At 39.1% G+C, this 25,121-nt stretch overlaps 1 protein-coding gene across 1 annotated transcript in view; it reads right to left on the reverse strand.

Annotated features, from left to right (window-relative positions):
• DGKI (diacylglycerol kinase iota) overlaps positions 1–25,121 on the reverse strand; it is a 455,866-nt gene that overhangs the window by 281,967 nt on the left and 148,778 nt on the right. Inside the window, 2 exon segments of the mRNA XM_026456362.1 lie at positions 2,465–2,560; positions 13,744–13,852. Coding sequence (XP_026312147.1) covers positions 2,465–2,560; positions 13,744–13,852 — 205 coding nt within the window.

Raw genomic sequence — 25,121 nt, forward strand, 5'->3', positions numbered from 1 at the left:
GATGTCTCTCTCAAAATGGGATGCCCAGAGATGACACGCGCCTCACGGTGTGAGGTGGGGAGAGAGACTGAGAGGATTTTCACACACTGCCAGTTTTCTGAAGGACAATGTATCTACTTATACTCCTGGCAGCTGATGATGAGCCTGTCCATTTCAGCCTAAACCAACCAGCAGTTAAGTATTACCATTTTATAAATCTTTGCTAATTTAATAGGCACATGAAGTTGACCCCTGAGTTGTTTTAATTGGGATGCCTTTGTATTCTTAGATATCTATTGGCAATTGGTAGTTCTTTTGTAAATTTTCTGTCCTCGTCCTTCCTGGGTTTTTTCTTTTTTTGCCTTTAATTCATTAGGTCAGTTGCTGAGCCAAGTAAGCCCTTTCTATGTATCATCTCACCAAATCCTCAAAACAGCATTTCCCCCACTTCATAGGCAAAGAAACTGAGCTTTAAGAAACTTACAAGTTAGGTCTTCAGCTTCCTCACTGATTTATTCCTTCATTTAATCAACTTTTTTTTGGAGGAGAGTTCTTCATCTTTCAGACATTTTGTAATACGAGTTAATAGGGCCAAGTACCTGGTATGAAATTATGAGGAAGCTTCAGAAGGAAACTGGGAATGTTCTCAACTCTGTTTCTTTCTACTTCTAGCTAAAATTTCCTTTATTCTCTTGTTGCTTTTCCTGGCCTAAAGGTATTAGTGAACAATCGTTCAGTGGATAGCAATGCTATTTACTGATACAAGGTTTAAGGAGGATATATGTATCTGTTCATATATTTGTCAAGAGAGGTAGCCATCCCCCAAAAAGTAACAGAAAGGGATTAAAGGGAGCAATTTGGGAACAAGGGATAACTCTGTAAAAAATCATAGTCCATCATAGAAATTGTTCAAAAGTATATATGCAAGTAATACTGGCTTTCATTTTTTCCATTTTATATTCTCTTACATCCCAAGACCAGTGTTTACGCAATTAACTAAGACCCTAATGTTAATTCATTATTTACAGCATTTTAGTCCAAACAGCTGAGATTCTCATGGATTTGGTTAATTTAATCAAATTCCATGCAATTATACTTTAATTAAAAGTACATACGCATAAAGTTGAAATCCTGATATTTAACTCAACTAAATTTACAACAAAATTAGAAGAGATGCAAATGATTAATTACAGATCTACAAACAAAATTAAAAATAATTTAATCCTACTCTCTGTTTTAGAAGGTAGCCAAGGCCCACAGGTCACAAGTTCTCAATGTCACACACTGAGCAGTAACATTGAGATTCAGCTCCGGGTTTCCCGACTTCCAATCCAGAGCCTGTTCATCTGGGTCTTTCCCTGACACTGATTCCCAACTTCACTTAAACAGGCCCTGTTCTCCCCAGAACTCTCAAAACTCTCCAAATGAAACTTATAAACTACTAGTTAAAACAGCTAAAGCAACAAAAAAAGGTCGTGGTTCTGGGACTTCATGCTTTCAGGCAGCCTCGTTAAAATCATTGGGGGCTATACACATTATTCCATAAGCTTTGATGGAAACTCAATTTATTCCATATTAGTTACTAACAAACACATATTCCTTCGCAATTTCAAGGCCCTACATTTTGCTGCAAATATTTCTTTCACATAATAAACAAATTTTTTTAAAAAAAGCATTATATGAATTCTGGTGCTCATTTCCCCAAATAAGAAGGAATACATCTTTTCTTTCTTCTTTATTATCCTAAGCTTCCCATTACTCTCTGTTTGGACCCATCCTTTAAAACTACACACAAGCTTTAAGTTCAATTTCTCAACACTATGGTTTTGATATCTCCACAGTGCAGCACCTGGCAGCCACACTTACCTCACAACATAAAGAGAATTTTAACCTACTAAATAGATTGTTCTAAATAGGGACACAAAGCAAATTTTAAACAACAAAAGTTACTCCAATTGACCTGACTGTTGATTGTTTACATTATTTCTAGAATTGGATCCTCCAGAACTCAGTCTGGATTATCTGTTCGCCTAAACCCATTCCCAGCACAGACGTTTCCCTGTCTTTCCACCTTCACCCATCAGTAAAGCGCCCACTGTGGCCACTCCCCTACAGACAGAGCCCCTTCCTCCACGACAGGCCTTGGCCTCACGCAAGCAAACCCTCCACAAGCAGACACTACTTCGTACACATTTACCCTCTACCCCACCACCAACACACAAAAACCTACCCTGGGCATCATTATAAAGTAACACATGACACCAAGGCCTGGCCTGCATAATTGAACCCTAAAACCATTACAAGCGACAACCTGAAAGCCATGTTAACTTGAGAAACTCCGTGTAAACCTTGAAAACATCCGGGACGCTTTCCATCTCACAAGGACAAGCTCGTTCAGACCTCCCCTTGGAAATTTAGGCAAGGTGACCCCTCTATTCATTCAGATCCACAGGCCTTCCCCCAACAACACAGAACCCACACTCACTGCAAATCTGACTTGGCAGTTCTCCTCTCCAAGGTAGCATAGGTCTCCCGAGACGTTGGTCTCCAGCCACAGATGTTCTCCATTCACGGCATTCTCCTGCAAGGAAAAGACCCACCTGACATCAATTTTTTTTTTCCAGGGATAAGGAAGACTATTTCAAATTTAGATTTGGGATACAAGAAAGTTAGTGAAACAAAGGAGCCTAAACATTCTTCATTTGACCACTCAAAGTACTGCTAGAGTTGATTCTACTGAAATTCTAAAAAGGGAGAAATGTGCTTGGAAAAACTTTGAGCTATAACTAAAATAGACATTAGGTTTATAGCTGCTTTATCCATGGAGGTGGTCATTTTTGAAACATATTCAACAAATGGGGAAAAACACCTCTAAATAGTTTGATGTCAAACCTTATTCACCAAGTCCACCACTGCAAATTTCATGACAACTGAGACTAAAATTATATTAAAATTTGACTTTGCTCAGTGAATAAGCTTAACAAATTAGCTAAAATGGAGGACGGTAGCATTAAAGTATTTTAAGTAAAGACAGTTTGAAAACACAGTTACACCAGTAACAGGTAAATTATATTTCTAAGGGCAGAGGCTTCTTAAAACTAAGTTCCTGTGTACTCAAAGCATAATAAGTTTCTACTAATTCACATCTTACTAATTCAGTGAGGTCTTCACCCAATTACTTCTCAATTTTTCAAACTAAATGTTACTGCTTCTAAAAATACTCATATACTTTGGATGGGGAACAGAGCTGCTAGAATGTATGACCTGATGAGCAACAATCCTATTTTACAGAAATGTGTGGAAATTGGGAAGTACACCTTTTTTTTTTTTTAATAGTATGATGAAGAGAATTCCATATTCCTTCTTATGGGATACTACCTTGGAAATTATACATTTATATATCAATTGTATATTTTGCTCATTTGCTTAAAACGGGCTCTGAGCTGTTAGGGAAAGTATTGTATTAGATTAACCATAAAGAAACAAGACTAAGGCCCCATGTCTCACAGGAAAATTACTCTTGTTTTTATCTTACTCATCAGATGTACATGGGCATGTAATTATTTGTTATGGGGGATGCTATGGACTGAACTGTGTCCCCTCAAAATTCATATGTTGGCCAGGCATGGTGGCTCACACCTGTAATCCCAGCACTTTGGGAGGCTGAGGCGGGCAGATCACTTGAGGTCTGGAGTTTGAGACCAGCCTGGCCAACATGGTGAAACCCCATCTTGACTAAAAAAAACACAAAAATTAGCTGGGTGTGGTGGTGGGTGCCTGTAATCCCAGCTATTCGGGATGCTGAGGCAGGAGAATCGCTTGAACCTGGGAGGTAGAGGCTGCAGTGAGCCGAGATCATGCCACTACACTTCGGCCTAGGCAACAGAGTGAGACTACACATCAAAAAAAAAAAATTATTATTATATTTATATATATTGCTATGTTGAATCCCTCACCCTCAATGTGATGGAATGTGGATATGAGACTTTGGGAAGTAATGAGGTGACAGGGGTGGAGCCCTCATAATGGGATTAGTATCCTTATAAGAAGAGACACATGAGAGATTCTCCACATGTACACACCAACGAAAAGCCATGTGAGCACACAGCAAGAAAGCGAATGTCAACAGGTGACGAAGAGGACTCTACCCAGGACTGAAATCTGCCAGCACCTTGACCTTGCACTTCCCAGCCACCAGAACTGTGGGAAATGAAGTCTGTTGTTTAAGCTACCAAGTCTATGACATTTTGTCATAGCAGCCTGAGCAGATGACTGCAATACAATCATGTCATGGAAACCCATCTTATACATGAGCCACTTTTATTATAACCTACTCCAGCAGTGTCCACACCATAGCCCTTTGAATCTCAAAGCTTAGTACAGCAAACAGAAATATACACCAAATGGCCAGGAGCAGTGGCTCACGCCTATAATTCCAGCACTTCAGGAGGCTGAGGTGGGCAAAGCACTTGAGGCCAGGAGCTTGAGACCAGCCTGCACAACATGGTGAAACCCCACTTCTACTAAACATACAAAAATTAGCCAGGCATGGTGGCAGACACCTGTAATCCCAGCCACTAAGGAGCCTGAGGCATGAAAATTGCTTGAAACCCAGGAGGCAGAGGTTGCAGTGAGCTGAGAAAGTGCCATTACACTCCAGGCTGAGCAATGGATCGATATTCTGACTCAAAAAAAAAAAAAGAACCTACACTCCATGACATTTGCTGGGAAAAAATACCAAGTGTCACCCATCTTTTAAAATAAACGTATTTCTTCAGAATCAGATAGAACACATTTTCCTTTCAGGGCCTAGTGACTCAAATAATTCTGGGGTAAGAACAACCAAAATTTGTATTGTGGCATGTGACTTAGGTGCTTCAGGATCCAAGAAAGGTGGGTCCAAGTCCTGGACCGCAGAAGTGAGGCAGGAAGGCACAAGAGAGGGTAAAAGTCACTAGAGATATAGGTGTCAAGGGCTCCAGGACATAACACAGGGAGCCCCTGGGGGTGGGAGTGCACTATCCACATCTCTGAGTGCCTCAAAACTATTCCTAAAGGGAGAGCAACACTGACTAGGATCATTGCCCTCTACATCAAAGGGTAGACACCTGTTCACCAAAACTTTTTCTTCTCTACTGTAATTTTTCCCTATTGCAAGTTCAATTTTTTTCAAGGAAGTCAATGGGAAAATAGGCTTCACCTCACAGTCAATCTTGTGGGACAACAGCAGAGGAAAGAGAAGCATAGCTATGGGTTCAGAATCTAAAAGTTTTCAGATAGCGATGGATGATGATGACATTTTGTTAAAAAGTAGAAAAGCACTTCTTTGCAAGGTATCCTGAAGAAATCAATCCACACAATCTAAAATATTCTACTGGGAACTTTTCTCCAACTCTAAGTTATAACCATTTATTCAGAATAATGCTTTTTCATTTTATTATTCTTTAACTTATTCAACAATCCTTTATTCGGTAACACTGGTGCCAGGCACTGAGATTCTGTATTAATCAATGGAGAAAAATCTACCAGAGAAGATGGAACTAAATGCATAATAACAGCAGCCAATATGAGGGAAACCACAGCAAAATCCCACCAACTACTTTAGAAAGTGAAGCCTAAAATGTAGCAGTGGGTAAAATGTCAAAACCTACTGATAAAGCAATGAGCTTTCAGCTCCAAGAAAGTAATCTCTAAGTCCATGGAACGTCCTGCCTGATAAGAGTGTTTTGTTTATCTGAGGGCCTTGGGTCATAAGGTATCAGCTTGACCCCCAGAGGGGCTAGAGGCTAATGTCAACCAAATGGGCAGTCAACCCTGTCTACAGTACCAACTCCCAACTAAAACTCTGGACATCAAGGTTCAAATGAGCTTCCCTGCTTGGCACTATGCCATGTATATTATAGCACATGGTTGCTGGGAGAAGTTAGCTAGTGAACCATGATTCTACTTGGAGAGGACTGTAATAAACCATAAATGTGAGTATTAACAACCTTCAGGGAGTTCTATGAGTGTTTCTAGTGACTTACTGAAGCTGAGTGTGGTCTTGGGGGTTCCCAAACTTGCAACTGATGTCAGAAGAGAGGGTAGTCTCGGGGTCTCTTGAATCCTGCATAAAGTTGTCTAGACTGAGTGGCATTAGCACAAGAATGCAGTAGACAAATGAACTACTTTTGTTTTCTTCCTACAATTCTCATGAACTCTTCTCCAGCTCCATGTTAATTAACATGAGCTTTGGAGTCAGACTTGTTGCCTCATAGCTGTATGACTTAGGGCCCTTCTCACTTCCCTAAACCCTATTCTACTCATCAGTCACATAAAAATCACTGTACCTCCTTTACTGGACTACAGTGATGTTTAAACATAAAAATGCGTATAGCCCAATGTTCCGTATAAAACAAGAAGTTAATAGACATTCATTATATTTATTATTGTTGCCGTTACTCTAGTTTCCCTTCTTCCTCCTAATCCACAGATGTTAGCATTAACCACGTTTCTCTCCTTGGTCTTTGTGGCCAAGACTGCTAGCCATTCCTCAAAATAATTATTTCTTCTTTTCCTGGACACATAGTTAGACTTTATTTCCCCAGTCTCCCTTGCAATTAGGTGTGGCCATGTGACCAAATTCTGAACAGTGAAACAGAAGCAGAAATTCCAGACTTGTTCCATTAAATCCTCCCACATGCATTCCTCCATGATCTTTTATCTTACTGGTCAATGGGGAAGTCAGCCTTTTGGAATCCTCTTGGTGAGATGTCAGAGCGATCCTCAGCATGGGTCGCTGAATAGCTGTGTGACAAAGGGCCTGACTCCCCACCCAACCACCTGGAATAGTCTTGGTCTATCACATAGATGAGACACAAACCTCTCTTGTATTAAGCCATTATACATTTGAGTCTTTTACTTGCTGCAGAGCCTCATTTACCCCAGCAAATGCAGGCCTCTTCCTTTTGCTTTTATTTTTGTCTAGGTTTCATTTCATTATCTGACTATACCCCCCAGTTACTTACTATATGCTGGACAGTGCATCTAAAATTTCGGAGTCTTGGTTTCTTCTGCTCTGAACTCTGACACCCTCTCTGATTTATTTTACATTAGTATAAATTTAGTTCCCCCAAAAGAGAGCCATGATTATGCCTCTCCCTTGGTCAGAATGCTTAGATGTTTCCCTATGTATAAAATAAAATCCAAATTTGACCTGGCAATGCTAGACTCCAATAACAGCATCAATCACTCTTTTATCCTTGTCACTCTTTTTTTTTTTTTTTTTTTTAACAGGGCCTTGCTCTGTTGCCCAGGCTGGAGTGCAATGGCATCATCACAGCTCACTGCAGCCTCAAACTGCTGGACTCAAGCAATCCTCCCAACTCAGCCTCCCAAGTAGCTGGACTACAGGCGTATGCCAACACAGTGGGCTCCCTGTCACTCTTCTTTAAACATACCTCACATTTCCCTTTTTGGTGCCACGTTTTTGTTCATTCTACTGTCCCTACCTGGAAACATCTTTCTCTCTTCTCTACACATGTATCTTGAAATACCATCTCAAATAGTACACCACTCAAAGAGTAACCATCTGTGCCAGACAGAAAAATAACTCTCCTATTTCTAAACAAAGATAACACTCCTTCTCCACTTGTGAGTGATGAGACAAGTCTGTATAGCTATATATATTTACACTGATAGATTTACATCGATAGATCTAGTTATCTAAGAGTGGAGATTCACCTAAATAGACATAAATATGGATTTCTAGATATAGGCACGTTTTCCTGCTCAAGTGCTACCGAAATTCTCGTAATGGTTATAGGTAAAAAGACAAAGATGAGGTGAGTGTTTGAGACTGAATACTAAAGAGCATGCTCACACAAGAAGCAAATACTCCACACAAAATGAAGACACTTGCTTATAAAAATGTTTTGAAACAATAAGTACTATAAATATGTATCCTATGTAAATGTCCTTACAAAATCAAAAAGGAAAAAGAGTGGATTGCCTCCCCTTGAAGATCTTCAAGAATTGATAACACACCATGTTGGATGTTTTAGATTTGTGCTGTACAATATGCACATGGCTACTGAGGACTTAAAATGTGGTTAGCATTCATTGAGATGTGCTTCTCTTTGAAAAATTCACAGCAAATTTTGAAGATTTAGTGTGAAAGAAGAATGTAAAACATCTCACTAATAATTTTTACGTTGATTACATGTTGAAATAATATTTTGAATATATTTGGTTAAACAAAATATGGAATCAAAAAATAATCTTACCTATTTCTTCTCACTTTTTAAAGTGTGGTTACCAGAAAATTTATCATTACAGCTCATATCTATTTCTATTGGACAGCATTTGTTCAAGTAATCACTTGCCTAGAGGCAGAAGATTAGATCGAGACACTTCTCACAGGTCTGTGAAGTTACAGGATTCCATGATTTCCCTCAGCAGCCAGGGTGTTTGATTTTAAAACTCCCCCATTCTCAGAAAAGAAAGGAATAGGGAGGGTCTGTGAAATCGATGTCAATCTGTCCCTTTTTTTACATGGCTGACCAGGACTGGGATCTTCACTGATTTATAGTGAGTAGTTCCTTACACTCTGCTCAACAAACAGTCTCATTTATCAATTACTCTGACTTCAGTTTTTTGAAATGAGGGTGGGAGTGGGCAAAGATGTAGCGCCATGGGGGCTGTGGGTGATGACACTCAGACCTGCTGAAGAGCAGGGCCTGAAGCTTGAAATGAAAGTCCAGGTCTCCTAGGACTCACAGGAAACAGAACTGAAATGAGAACATGCACACACACACACGAGCACGCACGCAAAAACACGCATGCACACACACACCCCTGCCTCCTCCTGGCTTTTCATTCAAGGTTTCTAAAGATAAGATGACCTAGTTTCATAACCCAGTTTAAAGCAATCCCACATGAAGACTCTGGTTCCTTAATCTTGTCCCTGAACCAAACTGTGAGGCAGTGCATCAACTGTGTGATGTTTCTATCTGCCTCAGAGAAAGTGTTTCTTTGTTAGCATCGTCAGCTAAAGGGAGGGAAAGGTGGTTTGGACTGAAGATCTGGCTTTGTTTGTGTTGAGGCTCTGTTTTCCACAGCTCTTAGGACTGAAGAAAGTTTGCCAATGAGGAAGGAAAATAAAATGAAATCAAGGGTGCTGGGTTTAAAACCAATGTGCCCTTTAAGAAAGATCTTGGTGGCTTTTCCACCGCTGTTCAGGGGGTTGTTTTAGGCAGTGTAATGGGCAAAAACAAATGAAACGGTGGGGACAGATGGGAGACGTACTTCCTGGGCTCTCTGCTGCAATACTACAAACAGGGAAGAGTGCTGGAAGTCCAAACGAAGTCTCTATTGGAAGGGAGACATGTGACATTTAAAAGAAGATACACATTATCTGTGGAACAGACATGCTTCTAAATGGACTAATTCACTCTAAACTGGGAACTTGGAATCCATCCCAGGAGATGAGAATATTTTTTCCTTTTTAGGCATTACTTCCTTCCTTTCTAGTAATTTAACTTGTTTTACCCCAACTGTCTTGGCTGACAGGCGTCATCCAGTGTCAGAGGGGGCAGCTGCTGCAGGCTGTCACTGTGGAGGTGAAAAGATGATGCCCCTGTGAAAAGTAGGAAGGCCAAAGTACTGTGTGCACCTTAAGATCTAACACAATGCGTTGAATTAGGAAGGAAATTTAAAGAGAGTTACTTGTGATTAAAATGGCATAAATCCATTTATTTTTCAAGCAGACTTTGGAGTCATGCCCACCAAGCCTTTCAGGAACTGGAGATTATCTGAGTGCCTGTCAACTCCCAGCGAAATATCCCCTTCTCACTGATTGAGCAGAAAAACTGTAATCAATTCATCCCCTGACATCAGTAACCAAGCAGCTACGAGGTCTGTGATGCTGTTCTCTCCACTGTGAAGAGAAAACAAACAGCAAACATTGTTCCTCCTTTGAAGCAGCCTGAAATCTGACAGCCACAAATAAGAAAGTCAAACAAAAAGCACTAATTTGGTTCTAAGGTTTGTAAGACAATGCACTACGAACAGAGAGGTATTGTGAGGATACAAAAAGTACATCAGATAAATACAATCGGGTTGATTGAAAAGATGAGCATGGCTTGGCAGAGAACAAAAAAGAAAATCTCTAGAGGAAATAGCAATTTTCATACTGGGTTGATCCCAGGGTCCACTGCTGTCAATAGAAGACTCAGGCACCATACTGAAAACTAATCCACATACTCTCCACACACCGTTACAGGTTCTATCCCTGACATGCACGGAGGGAAATGCCGGTGCACAGGCAGCCTCAGTAAATATCTATTGGCAAAAAATCTTCAAAGAATGAGCCCATATGGGACAGAGAATCCTAAAAGTCATAATAAGCCATTTGAGTAAAACACAGTAGGAGAGAATGTTTGGGAGAAACAAGCTAAAACTAAGAGAGAGAGAGAGTCTACATATCACAAACAGGGAAATGAGAACACAAAACTGGAATGCTTAAAGAAAATTATTAAGTTCATGTATCCAAAGCATAAAAACTGTCTGCTGTAATAGCACCCTCCGGGCCAAGAAGTGCAGGTGCCTACAGTCTATGCACACTAAATCAGTGCTCACCTGTATCTCAGGCACCCCACAAACAGACTTCTCCTCAAAGTCGTTTGCCAAAGTATATTTAGGAAATAATTGTGTCCCTTCAGATGACTTTGGCACATAGGCTAGTGTCAGAACATGGCCCTTTTGGGATTCCACAATAAGTAGAAACTTGGGGACTAAGATCCTAATTCCAGGTTCACTTTGACTTTACAACTTCAGACACACCGTGAACAGTTTTTTAATCTTTTTCCTTACAGATGAAGGAAGAAGAATAGAGTAACATAAGCCAGAGAATCATAGTAGTAGAGGCCTTTGAGGTGACCCCCATTCATTCCCCTGAGCCAAAGCGTTACAGAGCAGAGAGAATTTTGAGCCAAGAGTCAAGTTGAGTGTGAAAGGGAAAAACAGGACCCTCGTCATCCCTGCTGGACCCCGTCTGCCAGTGTGGTCAAGACCCTCAGAAGCACAACTTAGCACTACTGGGGCCCTTTACCTTATCAAAGGCAAGAGACTGGAGTTCCCCCTACCATTTTATAAGCTCCTGCCACCTTCCTTTTTATTTGAAAGAATCAAAGAGGCTCCAACCCTAATCATTGCTCAATAAATAGTAATACTGAATTGAGTAAAGATTGCTCATTTGCATACATTGAGTCCAAAAGAATAGACTAATGGTAGGAGATGAGGGAACCAAACAAGAGGGTGGAGGAGAGGGAATGGCACAGAGAGGTGACTGTTTTTGCACCTTAAACGGAACAAAGAAATCCCTGGTTGGCTCCTTGAACAGAAGAGCATACTAAAGTAATACAAGAAATCTAAAGTCTTAGCAAAAGAAAAAGTCACTGAAATTCTTTTAAAAATCTGCTTTTTCCTCTTTTCCGAAACAAATGCTTTACACAATTGTAATAAATGAGTGTAGTGTGTTGGTCACGGTTTGGTTTCTGTTTGCTGACACCAAAATCAGCCCACAAATATGTTGGTTTTTTTCCAGAGTAACATCTCATAACTCCTTACACATCAATCTCTAAGCCCTTAGATGGACTGTCTTCAGGACAGGCTTTCGATTTTCCCTCCATTGTTAAATGTTAGCTAAGTGTTTTGTGTCATGCCATACTTTCAACAGACCTCCAAGACGGGGTACCCACAATCAAAGAAAAGGGGAGAAGAGGGAGGGATAAAAGATCACTACGCACAAACCCAGCCTTCATTCCTATTTGTTTTTCCCTCATCCTGTACTGCAGCCTCCCACCACTGGCCAAAAATACCATTTTGATGAAATATTAGAGTGCATACATACCTCTCTACAGGAATCAGAAAATAATACCTTGCAGCCAAGCTCTGGCTCAGGCAGGACACTTCTTTTAAAAAGCACTTTCTGATAACTATTTCCAACATCAAATGGGAATGGAATGTCCTTTTGTTGCATTCCAGTGATGCCCGCTGACCCCTGTGTTCTAGGCATCATTACCCTGTATTTTCATGTTGATTTCCTTTCTGCCCACAGGATTCTAAGCCCCTTGAAGGCAGAAACCATATCTTCTTCACCTCAGAATCCCAAGTAACCAACATAGATTCTAGTACAAAGCAGGAACTCAACAAATGTTTGATGAATTAGTAAATTCATCAATTACTTTTATAAATAAATCTGCTGGCTGCACAGTTTACAAAAAAAAACTTTTTCACTGATTGTCACATTTGATCCTAACAACGTCCATGAAATACAGCTACAATTATCCCCGTCTACAGATGAGGACTCTGAAGCTGAGAGAAATCAGTGACTTATCTAATGTCACACAAAAGGGCAGAGAAGGGAATTAATGAATGTTCCCCTCTAAGTGATTAAACTACCCCTCATTAGAATCTCTCACCTCAAAGAAGGCCCTGCTGCTGCAGACTATAGGATTGTTTGGAACATCATGAATATTAAACTAACTCTTTCAGTTCCTTGATATACAACACACTCTCATCATTGCTCCATGCATACCCCTCTTAGGTTTTATTTATGTTTATGCATTTAATTATTTTTAATTATGCAAACACTGGTGCAAATATACTCTATTGTGGGTTAAGAGTTTATTAAATAGCTGTCCTGGAATAAAGAAGAAAACTCCAGGAAAGGAATATTCTTTCTATACACCAATTCAACAGGCTCAGGCGGCATCTGAACACCCTCAGTATAACAATATCTCCACCAAGGGAGAAGCTGTAGTTCAAGTACATCCAGTCTTTTGCCAGGCAATTCATAAATGTGGGCAGAATTTACACTGGTATGCATCTAAAATGTAAAATAAGGATATTAATAAGTGTGTGCTGAGAGGAGAGGAAGAAATGTTATAATACAGAGGATATCAAATCATGGCATGGGTTTCCTTTCCCCCACCCCACCTTTCTCTTTCCTATGGAGAAAAAGAACATGGATTATCCCTTCTATTCAGATTTAACTAAAAGTTCTAAACAAGGTTCATCATCAGGGAAGCCCTTCTGTCCCCTGATACCTTTTCCTCACATTGCTTCAGGAAGGGACAAAGCCTTTGGGTCTACAGTTAGAAACAGTTACTCGGCCAAGAATTTGACTCATTGAAGACTCTCAATAAATGTGTTTAATCAACTAAAGAGTTTCAGACTATAATCTTCAAGTCAATAGTTTTTGTGAGTGTGTTATGGTTAAAATGTTAACATCAGCTCATATACCCAACCTACTGATGCAAGACCCATCTACCTTTGGGTTAGGGGAGGAAGGAAAAGCAATAGAATGACACGAAGTGCCTGTAATCCTCTGGGGAGAAAAGCACCCAGAAAAACTCAGCTCAAGCTGAGGAAATCAAAACTTAGATTGCGTGATGTTGCATTAAGGGTAGGCTCTATTCATCATCAACTTGACAGAAACCAATAAAGCATGCGCACGAGGTACTTTTTAATCTTACAGCTGCAGTAGTACTTCAAATGATTCAGGAAGCTTTTATCTTAGTCTTGAACACATCTGACTTCATATAAAGGAGCGATGCTCATAGGAGTTTGGAAATGGAGCTACAGCTAAGATATCTGAGGACAGGTCAGCGGGCAATATTGAAAATTACTAAGCAAGTCTTCCTTGTAGCTAGAGGAATCCTGAGAATGAGAGACACAAAACATGCACTGAAGTGATGTTTAAATGAAAAAGCCAACACCTACACTCCAGTCCAAAGTCGCTCTGGGCTCCTTGGCTGGACCATTTGCCACAGGAAGGCTGAGGGGATGTGCAGGAGCCAGATGCTGGAGGCCTGCCCGGGAGATTGCTTTCCTGCAGCAAGAAGAAAAACAAAAACAAAAACAAAGAAAAACCAACATCAGAATCTCATACAGAGCTCGAAATTTCCCATGGGGTAGAAACAATGCCTGAGTTAGCCTCTTCCACATCTGAAAATCTTTACCAATGTATTGGAATATACCTCTCTAAAGTGCATGGTGTCAATAGAGGGTGGCAAGTCCCAAAAGACAGGGAGGCCGAGGGGACCACTGTGGGGAAATAATGCTTCAGAGCCAAAAATATATTAAAATATAATCCTCTATTCAGAGCAGAGGGAAAGAACAAAGGTCTTGACTCTTCATTTATGGAAAAAGACCTAGGGTTTGGGCATTGACCATACTTGAGCAACTTTAAGATTGCCAGAGACTAAAAGCAAGAAAAATGGGTTCGTGAGGTCTCCTACTGAAATGCCCCCATTTGCCGGCAAAGCACTCTCTAAGCTGGTTACAGCTGAAAGTTCATTGTTATTTTACTCTCCTCTCAAGAATATCATCCTTTCCCTATCCTCCTTACCCCTGCAGAGGACTACATGAGCTTGAGGTTCTAAATGGGAAAAGACTGCTTTGCATCTGCCAAGAAATTGCATATCCAATATCTTACCAAGACCCACAATAAGATATAGCCTAAACGCTAATTAGATGCTAGATTTGTCAAGTGGATCATAACAGAATTCAGGTCAGAAAGGAGGGTATGAATTGGGAGAGGTTAGGATAGTCAGCCCTGATCTTAGTCTGCAAAGAAAAGAAATAAGAGGGGCTACTTTAGCAAAGCAAATATGATCATTGCTGAGCAAAGGGAAGGGAGGAGCAGTTAAAGCATAGTGGTGAGAATAAGAACAGCAAGAAGAAAAGAAAAGCAGGGATCACCTAGGGAGATCTGTGGGATCGTCAGGACTCGTGGAAGTTCAGTTTCTGAACGGCCTCACGAAAAACGTCTCACAAGGGTCTGCAGCTTAAACATGAGCGCTGATTTGTGATTTAACTAAGTCGCTCCACAGAAGGGAGAGGGGCTTTTTCTCTATAATAGTATCTAAGTGTGGTCTGAGAAGTACCTGAAATAGAATCAGGAGGGTCTTGTGATGCTGCAACTCTTAATCCTGAATCAGTTGGAGGGTGAGGCACGGGAAGCTGCATTTACACATACTCCTAAGGTTCTCTTCTGTACACTAGAGTTCTTAAACTTTGCTCTGTGGGAACATGTACATTTAGACAGCTGGGACCACAACTTTCCAAAGCCCATCAAGGGGCACTCTAAAGAAAACATTAGCAATTTCATTATTTACTTTATCTTCATTTGGCTCTCTTCAGCTAGTCTCATATGACCTGAAAACCTGCAGTAAGAATCTGCCATCTCTGAGACGAGGCCCGCAGACACCCTGGATCGCCAGACAGGCCCAGATCCTCAGACTTCCCAACCCCTCGGACTACAGAGAAGAACGAGGCTCCGGACAGTGGAATGGAGAAAAGGAAAGCAGTGGTGGCCAGATCTGTGGTGAATTCCATCACAAATGAGTCCCCAAAGGAAAAGAAACTTGCCCCATATAAAGGGGAAGGAACAGGAGCAGACTTTAAAAGCTTTCTTGCACCCTGAAGGGCAGGTAGTCTTTCCGTCCTGCTCAGTGACCTCTGCAAACCCCCTCCAAAAAAATAATTGGTAAAGTTGAGCAAGATGAACAGTAGTCCCCAAGCCCGAGGCAATGCTGAGTAGAAGCCAGTAACGAATCCAGGATTGTGCAACCATTAATCAATTACCAAGTATGTCAGAGAGCTCAGCAAGTGTCTAGACCTTTGGTTTCTCTTTTTTTTTTTTTTTTTAAGTCTCTTGTATTCCTATACAGGAAGTCCCAGAAATAGTGGGTAGGTCTTCAGTAGTTGGAAGTGATCACATCGAGCTTGCTGGTAGCCTACTTTCAAAAGCTCCCACTGGGTAGCAGACAATGTACTTGCTTTATATAATCCCCGAAAGGGTCATTATGAAGATGGAGGCCTTTAATGATGACACAATATTCTCGTTCCTCACTTTCACCAAGGCAAACAATTAGCAACATCAATTTCGGCCCCTCACCCCAAAGCATATTCCATATCATCGAGCAATAAGAAAGTAACAGTGGAAGAATCTTACACAGTGATCTTTCGTCTCTAAGCAGTTTTCCTCCACCTATGTTGAAGGAACTTCTGTAGCATTTTTATGAGGATTTTTTCTCTGGCTTTGAAGGGCTCTGTATGGGGACTCTGAGCTACAGTTTTCATCATAAGAAAATCAGATCTCTGCAGAGTTGGAGCACACAGGTTCTACATTTGATTCCTTAACAGTCACCACAACCTAAATTAAGTGTCCTTACAAAAAAAAAAAAAAAAAAAAAAAAAAAAAACACCAAACCATACCCAGGTGCAAACTCTTAGAATGGCTGAAGAATTCCTAAATCTTGGTTTAATGAGAAAAACACAGATCTTTCATTTTTTCATTAACTGTCCCAGACAGTTTTGATTAAAAAAAAAAAAATTTTAAGAGAGAAAATAAAATTCTACTGTCAGGCACCAGTAGAAACCACAAGACAAATGAGTTTAACTCATCAGAACTTGTAGACTCTGACCACCAAAATCTGGTTACTCTTCCTAATTAGGACTGCCAGGAGGAGCCAGTTGCTGAAATAATCAAATTAGGATTCAAGGATACAAGCCACGTGTGCCTCTGAAAGACATTTTGGCTATATGATAAGAGACATACAAACATTTAACCCTGAATGAAATTACAGTCAAATCACACTCTTTTCTAGCCTGGGAAAAGAAACAAGTAAGGCCTTTTGTTGATCATGTATTTCTCTTTGAGGATACAATTTTAAGGTTGGTTTTATGTCTATACATATAAATATTAATTAGGAGAAAAAATAAGTAAAAAACATGAAAGTGGCTGCCAGTTTGTAACTCTAATTGCCCTCACAAAAGGACATACAAATAGAAAAATATATTTAGGTACAACAGGGTATAGGAAATAACTTCTGATTAGAACTTTCCATTCTTTTAAATAACCATGGGAGAAAATCCTTTTCTCCAATAATTCATACATGTATACACATTTTCTTCCAAAATAAGAAAATAGTTTTATTATATCTCAGATCTCAAATAAAAGTTAGTGAAAATTATTTTTCTATTTGAATTTATCTTGGTGGTAGATGATGACACTTAAGAATCTGGTAGAACTTGGCGTGTGGTTGGGAGTGGGATGAGGGGGCAGTAGTTTTATGCTGCAATTTGCTCCTATTAAAAAAAAATCAATAGGGTTTCAACTTGTTCTTTCCTTCTGCTCAGAATCCTCTCAAGCCCACGGTCAGCAAAACCATGAAACGCCAATGATTCTTTCTATTAATTTCACAACACTACTTCCTCATAGGGGATGGTGATAATCACAAATGCTTCTTTGAAAAGAACTGTGATATTAACTGTGAAGTAGATGTGAAGAGAAAATATACTATAATGCAGTTTCAATAATACAACGTCAAAGTTAATATCAATTACCTGAAAGAGCTCTAACATATTTAAAATGTAAAAGCCATTATACATTTTAAATAGCATCATATTATTTTCTTTACTTCATTCAATAAGACTATAAACTCCTAAAGGACAGGGCTCAATCCATCTACTAATCTTATTACATTCCAGCCCTGGGGTAGACACAGTCTATATTCAAGAAATGCTTTCTGAGTGAATGAATGAACTTGACCAAGAAGCTAAGCAAAACAGCTTGCTGATTAGATCAAGGGTTGAGAAACCGGATTAGGATGATTTGAATTATATCCCAGACCTTACATTTCAGTGATATTCTTGCCTGAGAGAGTCAGAAATCCTTCAAAGCAGCTCTTTAAAAATAAATGCAAATAAGGTAGAATCCAGTGTTAAGAAGCCTGAGAAACGTCAAAACGGCTTTGTGTGGTCAACATTAAAATGGAATCCCTTTGCCACACTCGTAAAGGGCATATCATAGTGTTAACATTTTTACAGTGTGTTTAATGAAACATGTGGCATACACTCTTCATAAATGTAAATTTTAAAATGTATGGAAAACATGCAACCAAGTGGTTATTTAGCCAGAGATACCCTTTTCTAATTACCCATTTTGCAAATTTCTCTCAATTTCCTCTGGTTCCAGTTTCAGTCTGATTGTAGGTTTATGTGGCTCCCATTTTCCATCTATCCCCATTTGCCAGCTCCCTCTCTGGGTGATGCTGCAGGTGAGAACAGAATCAGGATTCTTCTTGCAGAGCAGAAAAGCACCAGAGAATCAGGAAATCTTTTATCCAGAACATCTCCTAAAGATTGACACATTAGAGACTGGTGAACTTACCCTGTTGTTCTAGAAAAGGAACCAGCTGTCTAAGAAGTTACTCAGTGTCTTGGTTTGATTCCCCAAGAGAGTTCCTAATCACCTTGTGTGTTGTCTTTTTTCTTACACCATATGGGCACTACCTTTGCTTATATTCAAAGCAGCTCACAATGCTTTTTGGTTGACTTAGACAAGACGCCTACAATGCGAAGGATAGCCCACACAATAAAAAAATTGTCCCAAGCCCCACACAAACTTCACCGGTGATTTATGTCAGGGAACAAACCATGTGTAATTATTTGAGCCTAAATCCTATTCCATATTATATATGAACTCAAAGTATTTTTTGTTTATTATTTTAATGTACATTGAAATGTTGAAGGATGCAATTACTATTGAACCAAAGGCTGTGTTTTGTTTCCTAAGAAACTCATCCCCTGGAGTCATTCAGAAAATCACTTTTGGTATTGAATCTTCAACATACTATACCAGTATTATTCTACGTTTGTTACCTTCACAGTGATTCTCCAACATTGGTACTCAACCTTTGCCTACCATGGGGTTTAAGAAGCAGTCCATTCAAAGCCCTCCAGGTATTTCCAATGTGTATCCTGGCTACGAACCACTGTTCCACATAGATGTGCAAACATCTGACTGCTTTATTATGTCTGGTAATGTGACTAAGCTCAGGCATTTACATATTGAAATATATCCATTCAACAACAAATTTACCGAATGTCTATTTGATGCCAAGCACTGTTCTAAATGTGTAGGATACAAGAACAAATAAAACAGACACAAATCACTGCCACCTTTGAGAAGCTGACATTTGAACAGAAAATACATTTTGCCAGGCACTGAATCATTTTACATATTTTATGTATCCCTCACAATAAGGTATGATCCCTATTTTATAATAAATTTCCCATTTTTTTAATAATAAATATTCTCAATGGAGCTTATGGAGAACACGTAAGCTCCATGTCCAAAGACACACAGGTAAGAAGAGGTCCGAGTAAGATTTGAACGCAGGCATCTAACTCCAGAAGTTATATACTTAACCATTTCACAACCTGAAACTTTTATAAAATGCTTACAGTACACATATACATAGCAAACCAGACATACTATAAAATTCACCTTTTCTATACTACTTTTCTAATTGCCCTAATTATAAATTTCCTATCTCTAGAACAAGAATGCAAACTTCTACCAGCAAGAGGACGTGTTTAGTAGGCATTGATTGGAGTGCAGAAGTAAAGCACACATCTTACCTTATCAATTAACACAGCTTGATGTCTTTTAGCCTCAGTTTCCTTATATGTAAAATAAAAATAGTGCCTAACTCAGAGAATAGTAGAAAAAAATGTGTGCAAGATGCTTGGCACAGAGTAAGCACAAACGATAGTTGCTGCTATTATTGTTCGTACACCCATCAGCAGGCCCCCACAGCATCAGCCGAAGCTAGGTACATGGTAAATCTCTGAATAAATATGTGCTTTTTGATTGCTCTCAAATAGTCTAAGTTCCCTGGACACTTCTGTTCATTCAACAAACATTTGACAAGCTTCCACCATGTGTCAGGCAGTTCAAAGGGGTTATTCAAACAGAAGGTTTCCTCTTTTAGTCAGGAAATAATTCCATAGTTGCCTAAGGAATCATTCCTCTTCCCTGCCTCACCCATCTTCCTAATACAAAATCAGAAAGCACTGCGCACTTTCCTCAGAGAGATTTACCAACATATTAAACACGTGCAAACATGCAATCCAAATGCCATTGGAAGTATCTATTATATTCACGTAAATAAATGCAATGCCCAAAAGACTTTTTTTTCTTTTTATTTTCTTTTTTGTTTAATGTGTAAAAATGGCCTGGCAGCTAAATGCCCCTGAGAACTTGTGAACTCATCTCTCAGATAGGATTTACTTCCCAAGTGTAATCTTTCCTAACCACATCCATAAGGCAATACTGGTACAGGCTTGGCGTGGGATGTGGCAACAAATCTCATTTTAAAACATGGTAAGATGACTTAACTGAGATTCTCTCCAGAGTTAAAGACATTCTTCTCCTTATGGTATCACTTGAGGGAAAAAGTAATCCTTGAGAATGGAGAAAATAATCATACTGTTATGGGCTGAACTGTGTCTCCCCAAAGTTCCTATGTTGAAGTCCCAATTCCTAGTATCTCAGAATGTTACCATATTCTGAGATAGGGTCTTTACAGAGGTCATCAAGTTAAGATGAGGTCATAAGGACAGGGCCCTAACCCAATATGACTGTGTCTGTATAAAAAGGGGAGATTTGGACCCAGACACACACATAGGGAGAAAGCCATGTGAAGATGAAGGCAGAGATTGGGGTGATGGTTCTATGAGCCAAGGAACACTGAAGATTGCCTCAGCAACCACCAGCAGCTGCAGGAGAGATTCTCCCTCACAGCCCCTGGAGGGAGCTAACCCTGCTGACATTTTGATCATGGACTTCCAGCCTCCAGAACTGTGAGACAATAAATTTTGGTTGTTTAAACCACTCAATGCATGGTACTTTGCTATGGCAACCCTAGCAAATACACATACTTCAAAACCACACCCAAAGTTTGAATTTAGCATGATAGGGTTTGGCTAACTTCAAAATGCTGACTTCTCTTTTCCAGTTGCCCCCATGAAACCTTGGGTGCCTTCCCATGATAACGCTACCCTTTATAAACTAATAATACTTAAACACGTTCCCATTAAAAACATCATTCTCATACACATAGTAGTATCTGACCAAGTTTTATTTAACTCATTAGTAAAGTAACAAGTAGAGAAGACAAATGCAAATTCAAAGTATAAATAAGAAATCGAGATTTATAAAAGTCAGAAAAGAAATGCTTAAAACTACTGCTAAATTAGATGTAAGAGTAATTTACACTCTATGAATTAATAAGATCTTAACCTCTGTGGCATTAACTTCTCTTTTAGCCTATAAAATCATAGAACATCAGCTTTTCACAGGTTAACTTCTAGTCTTCCAGAAATATAAACTATCAGCACCTCTATCAGTTTTGGATTATTAATAATAATCAAATATACAGAAACAACAAAATTATAGTACCCCAGAGTATCAGATGGGAGTCAATTACTAAATAAAAAGGTTCTGCTTTTATTGGAGGAGGCTAATTAGAACATGCGTCAGTAAAATAACATCTTAAAAAATAAAACAACCATTTCCCTTGTCAAAATTTAGAATAATTTTATTCTCACTACTCATGGTTCAAACTATTAATCAGAATTCCTTATGTAGCTTTATATATATAGTTAGATCTATATATATATATATATATGGCTCTATATGTATCTAACACCATATATATGATTATTGATATATATGTCAAAACACCATAGATGGGGCGGCTTCTGAACAACAGAAATTTATTTCTCACAGTTCTGGAGGTTGGCGAGCCCAAGATCAAGGTGCCAGCAGATTCAATGCCCAGTGAGGGTCTACTTCCTGGTCATAGAAGGTGTCATTTCAATTCACATGGAGGAAGAGGCAAACATGCTTGCTTGGGTCTCTTTTAAAGGGAAACTAATCCCATTCATGCAGACTCCACCCTCAAGACCTAGTCACCTCTCAAAGGGCCCCACTTCCTGATACCATCACCTTGGGGATTAGGATTTTAGAATTGAGAGGGGGCATAAACATTCAGGCAAATGTCCTGGTATAGGGTGAATAAAGAGCATTTTAAGAACACAGTCTAATGCTCAACTGGAAGTTGTACGCTGTCATGGAAATGCCTCCTTTGTCTCCTCCATATTTCCCACCTGGACTTGTATCTTCAGGGAAGTCCACTTCTTGTCTTAAAGGCAGTGAGGTCTAATGAATATGGAAATTGGAGAAGGAGCTGAATTTTATATCCAGGTCAATGAATACAGAATAGATTTTGCCTACTGAGATAAAAAGATAATCCAGAATTGAACAAATTTAGGAAAAGCATTAGCCTGGGAACAGAAATAACCTTAAGAACATAAGCCTTTTGGGACTTCAAAGAAATTTTAGGGGAAAGGATTTAAATTTCTACAGGGCTCTTCCCAGTAAAACTGACAACAAGAAAAGTGTATCATTAGCATCCCACTCCCCATTTCGATGTTAGCACACTTGGTCCCTTCCCCCTTCAATTTCACCTGGATGCCTATACTATCACAACCACAATCTTGCAAAACTGATGGTATCATTGACTAGACAACCCCCACCCAAGGCTGTCAACTGAAGGCAACTGTCCCTCATAAGGCTATCTGTGTTCTCAAAAGGGGTTCATAAAAATGAAAAAATCGTGCATGATCCTAAGGAATGGAGTCAAATGACATTCAAAGTAGTTAAAATTATTTTCCTAAGCTGTAATTCAGAGTGTCATAGATATAATGGGAGGTCTGTGGTGAGAGGCAAAGACCTAACTACCTATTTCTATGTCAGCCCTAGGCACAACGGTTAAGCCTACAAAGACCCCAGAGCACACCTATGTGTCGAGGAGACACACTGCCAATTTGTATCAGTGAGGTCTATCTCTTTCCTGGAAGGAAAGAGAATTCGTCCCAGATGATTCAGATGAAGATACTTTAGCAAAATAATTACTTAAAAGTAGAGCTAGGGAACACAGCATTACCTGATCTCAAGACCTGCAATATAGCTAAAGAAACCAAGAGCATGTGGTTTTGGAGAAAAGGGATGTGAAGGTACCCAGAGACAAAAGAGCAGATGAATGGTTGTCCTGGTGTAGTGAACTAAAAGTAGTATTAAAAAATTTAAATCTCAGCCTTTTTTATAGCAGATAAAGGAAGTCCAGCCTTATCAATCTCTTCTTACATTTCTTATTTTACAAATTTTTAAAACACATTTGTAACTCTACCAAATTCTTTCTGAAATCAACCTGGCTCTCTGCTATATCTTTTAGTGCTAGGTAAAAAATAAAGTGCCATGGCAGGGCACAGTGGCTTATGCTTGTAATCCCAGCACTTTGGGAGGCCAAGATGGGTGGATCACCTGAGGTTAGGAGTTTGAGACTAGCTTGGTCAACATGGCAAAACCCCGTCTCTACTAAAAATACAAAAATTACCCAGGCATGGTGGTGGGAGCCTGTAATCCCAGCTTTTGGGAGGCTGAGGCAGGAGACTTGCTTGAATCTGGGAGGCAGAGGTTAGAGTGACCTGAGATCATGCCATTGCACTCCAGCCTGGGTGACAAGAGTCAAACTCTGTCTCAGATACATGACAAAAATAATAAAGTGTCTTATTTAAGGTTTAATAGGAAGTTGGCAGCAGAGCCACAAAGAGAAGTCTGGTTTCTTCAACACAGCCCAGCTTGTCTATATTCCTATTATATGGCCTTTGTTCATCCCATCCAGTTTGGCCTGCAGATATACTTGTTCTTTTAATTTCTCCTACCTTCCTAGCAACTAACTCATCATTAACTAGACTAATACTTCATATGTATCCTGTAGGCCTACTTGCAAAAAATAAAAATGATAAGGAAAAAAAATGTCCTCAGTCTGATAAAGAATACATATGAAAAAATCTATAAGTAACATCATACATAATGGTACAGAACTGAGTATCATCTCCCTAACATTGAAACAAATCTGGAAGTCTGCCCTCACCGCTTTTATTCAACATTGTAACGGAAGTTCTAGCCAGTGTGAAAAGAGAGGGAAAATAAAGTTAACAATAATAATAATACTAATAATAAAGGCATACATATTGGGAAGGAAAAAGTAAAATTATCTTCATTTGCAAATGTCATGATTACATAAAATTCCAACTAATCTGCAAAAATCAACTCATTCTACAGAATGAGTAAGTTTGGAGTCATAGTGTACAGATACCATATATAAAAGTCAACTGTATTTCTGTATACATGCAACTACAAATTAAAAAATAAAAATTTAAAAATACTGTTAACAATAGCACTAAAAAACATGCATTACTAAAGGACAGATACAATAAAATACTTGTAAGACCTTACACTGAAAACTATAAAACATCATTGACGAAAATTAAAGATACAAATAAACATATCATATTTGTGTATTGAAAGATCAGTACTACTAATACTAAGACATCAAATCTTCCCAAACTGATACTTAGAATCAACACAATCTTTATCCAAATCCAGCTGACTTAAAAATGCATATAGCAATAAAAAAAAACATAAAATAGCCAAATAACCTCGATAAAGAAGAAAAAGTTGGAGGGAGGACTTTCATTACCCAATTTCAAGACTTACTATAAAGCTATAGAAATCTAGAACATGTGCTATTAAAGAAAGAATTGACATTTGATCAATTGAAAATAACAGATTCAAAAATGACCCCCACATGTACAACTTCAACAGAAGTATTGAAACAATCCAATGGAGAGAAGAAGGTCCTTTCAAGACAAGATGCTAGAAAAAAAAAAGGGTATTTACATAGGAAAATATAATATTGACCCTATGTCACATTATACAGATAATACATCAAGGGAGATCACAGATAGAAACCTGGAAGTTAAAACTATAAGGCTTCTAAAAGAAAGCATTAAAAAAAAAATACTGAATGACCTTGGAGTTGGCAATGACTTTTTTAAGATAGGATGCAGAAACTTCTAACCATAAAAGAAGAAATTCATGAATTCAACTACATCAAAATTAACATCTACTTACCAAAAGACATAAAAGACATATCAAGCAATACTTCTACTTATTCAGCACCTCCTTCCTATTTCTGTGCCTCTAGCAGGAATAGCAGAGCCATACCCCTGGAAAGCTGCTCCTCCACAAAAGCAGTAAAAACAACAGCAAGGATGGGCAAAATCGTTTTCCTCAGAACCCTTGAGATTATTTTTCAAGAAATCCTGCAACAATCTGAGAAGCATTTGGTCATGAAAAATAACTAAACCCCAATAAGAACAGTGATTTTTGTGGCATT

The sequence above is a fragment of the Piliocolobus tephrosceles genome, chromosome 8, assembly GCF_002776525.5.
Source record: "Piliocolobus tephrosceles isolate RC106 chromosome 8, ASM277652v3, whole genome shotgun sequence".
In the NCBI taxonomy this organism is placed as follows: domain Eukaryota; kingdom Metazoa; phylum Chordata; class Mammalia; order Primates; family Cercopithecidae; genus Piliocolobus; species Piliocolobus tephrosceles.